This window comes from Penaeus monodon, chromosome 2 (assembly GCF_015228065.2).
Source record: "Penaeus monodon isolate SGIC_2016 chromosome 2, NSTDA_Pmon_1, whole genome shotgun sequence".
In the NCBI taxonomy this organism is placed as follows: Eukaryota; Metazoa; Arthropoda; class Malacostraca; order Decapoda; family Penaeidae; genus Penaeus; species Penaeus monodon.
The window spans coordinates 3,569,299-3,571,798 of NC_051387.1; the positions used below are offsets into that span (position 1 = coordinate 3,569,299).

A 2,500-nucleotide genomic window follows, 5' to 3' on the forward strand; every position below is an offset into this window, starting at 1 on the left:
GCAGAAGCAAGCCACTTACGCCTGAAGAGGCAGAAGCTAAGCCACTTACGCCTGAAGAGGCAGAAGCTAAGCCACTTACACCAGAAGAGGCAGAAGCTAAGCCACTTACACCTGAAGAGGCAGAAGCCAAGCCACTTACACCGGAAGAGGCTAAAGCTAAGCCACTTACACCTGAAGTGGCACAAGCTAAGCCACTTACACCTGAAGAGGCAGAAGCTAAGCCACTTACACCTGAAGAGGATAAAGTTAAGCCACTTACGCCTGAAGAGGGAAAAGCCAAGTCACTTACACCTGAAGAAGCAGAAGCTAAGCCACTTACACCTGAAGAGGCAGAAGCTAAGCCACTTACACCTGAAGAGGCAGAAGCTAAGCCACTTACACCTGAAGAGGCAGAATCTAAGCCACTTACACCTGAAGAGGCAGAAGCTAAGCCACTTACACCTGAAGAGGGACAAGCTAAGCCACTTACACCTGAAGAGGCACAAGCTAAGCCACTTACACCTGAAGACAGAAAAGCCAAGCCACTTACACCTGAAGAGGCAAAAGCTAAACCAATTACACCTGAAGAGGTAGAAGCCAAGCCACTTACACCTGAAGAGGCAGAAACTAAGCCACTTACACCTGAAGTGACAGAAGCTAAGCCACTTATACCTGAAGTGACAGAAGCTAAGCCACTTATACCTGAAGAGGTAGAAGCTAAGCCACTTACACCTGAAGCGGCAGAAGCTAAGCCACTTACACCTGAGGAGGCAGAAGCTAAGCCACTTACACCTGAAGTGGCAGAAGCTAAGCCACTTACATCTGAAGAGGCAGAAGCTAAGCCACTTACACCTGAAGAAGCAAAAGCTAAGCCACTTACACCTGAAGATACTAAGCCACTTACACTTGAAGCAGAAGCTAAGCCACTTACACCTGAAGAGGCAGAAGCTAAGCCACTTACACCAGGAAGAGGCAGAAGCTAAGCCACTTACGCCTGAAGAGGCAGAAGCTAAGCCACTTACACCTGAAGTAGAAGGTAAGCCACTTACGCCTGAAGAGGCAGAAGCTAAGCCACTTACGCCTGAAGAGGCAGAAGCTAAGCCACTTACACCTGAAGAGGCAGAAGCTAAGCCATTTACACCTGTAGAGGCAGAAGCCAAGCCACTTACACCTGAAGAGGCAGAAGTCAAGCCATTTACGCCTGAAACAGAAGCTAAGCCACGTACGCCTGAAGAGGCAGAAGCTAAGCCACTTACACCTGAAGAGGCAGAAGCCAAGCCACTTACGCCTGAAGAAGCTAAGCCACATGTATCTGACGAGACAGAAGCTAAGGCATTTGTACTTGAAGAAGTAACAGCTAAGCCACGAACACCTGTAATGACAATAGTTGAGCCAATTTACACCTGAAACAGAAGCAGACGCGGTGAAAGAGGTTAAGCCCATCTCACTAAGAATAGAAACGAAACCAATGACTGAAGACAAGCACCTCGTTTCTGAAACTAAGCCCATCGAACCCAGGGAAGAAGAAAAAGCCAAGCCATCCATCCCCGATCTGAAAACGGGACCGAAGCCAGCCCAGATCGATTCGACCCCAACCATTCCCGGAGTCAAAACTCAAGCCAAGGTCTCCAGCCCCGCAGCCAAGCCAGCATTTCGTCCAGTCATCCGGCTTATTGACCTCGGGAGCGCGCGTCGTGTGTCTCCTCCGCCAGGCAGTAGTCGATGGGGCCTTCCCACAGGGCCGAGAGAGGTATCCCAGAAGGAACCCCCTGTGCTTGCAGGATCTCCCGAGTTCTTGGCTCCTGAACTGGTCCGGAGGCTGAGTGTGGGTGTTCCTGCTGACTACTGGAGCTTGGGCGTGCTGATCTACGTCCTGGTCAGGTGGGAATTTATTTCAGTGCTGGTGTGAAGAGCTTGTGTTTTGTTTTATTCGGCGTGTGAAAACTCTACTGTCAGTGTAAACTGACTGTTCATATAATATTCATTTAGAATCTGAATCTGAATTTGAATAAGGTATTCTCTGCTTCACAGTAGTGTATTTAAAAATATATCCATGTTTAAAAATATGCTCAATTATACTGTATTTCATCTTCTTTCTTAACGAATTCATAAACAAATATGCTGAATACCGAAGATTTTAAGGCCAAATATCTGCTTTTCGTGTTAATCAAAGATTTAATCCAATTTTGGCAATCATCTAATCATTTAAACAAAAAGCACGAGTACAATTTTAAGTCTACTAAACAACTTGGTCCGTATACAGAGTCCGAAGAAAATTGCTTACGTGATTATGGTATTTAGTGTCAACGAGCGAAGCAATTTACTTGTATGCCTATATCCTATTCGGCAAGGTTAACTAATAAACATTAAAAAAAAAATCTTATTGTAAGGCTTCAGCTAGATATTATCTTTCGCATGTATACATTAGCACATGTATTTAACGTGGCACTCTTAACTGAAATGGAAATCCGAAGCGAAGCGGTCCAGACGCCTTGTGTTAAAGAAAAGCGGGCCAGCTACT

At 46.1% G+C, this 2,500-nt stretch overlaps 1 protein-coding gene across 1 annotated transcript in view; it reads left to right on the forward strand.

Moving 5' to 3' along the window:
• LOC119584583 (protein FAM186A-like) overlaps positions 1-2,500 on the forward strand; it is a gene marked incomplete at its 5' end in the record, with an annotated part of 4,282 nt that overhangs the window by 4 nt on the left and 1,778 nt on the right. The window contains 3 exon segments of the mRNA XM_037933275.1: positions 1-944; positions 946-1,221; positions 1,367-1,860. The exon segment at positions 1-944 is cut by the window's left edge and continues 4 nt beyond it. Coding sequence (XP_037789203.1) covers positions 1-944; positions 946-1,221; positions 1,367-1,860 — 1,714 coding nt within the window.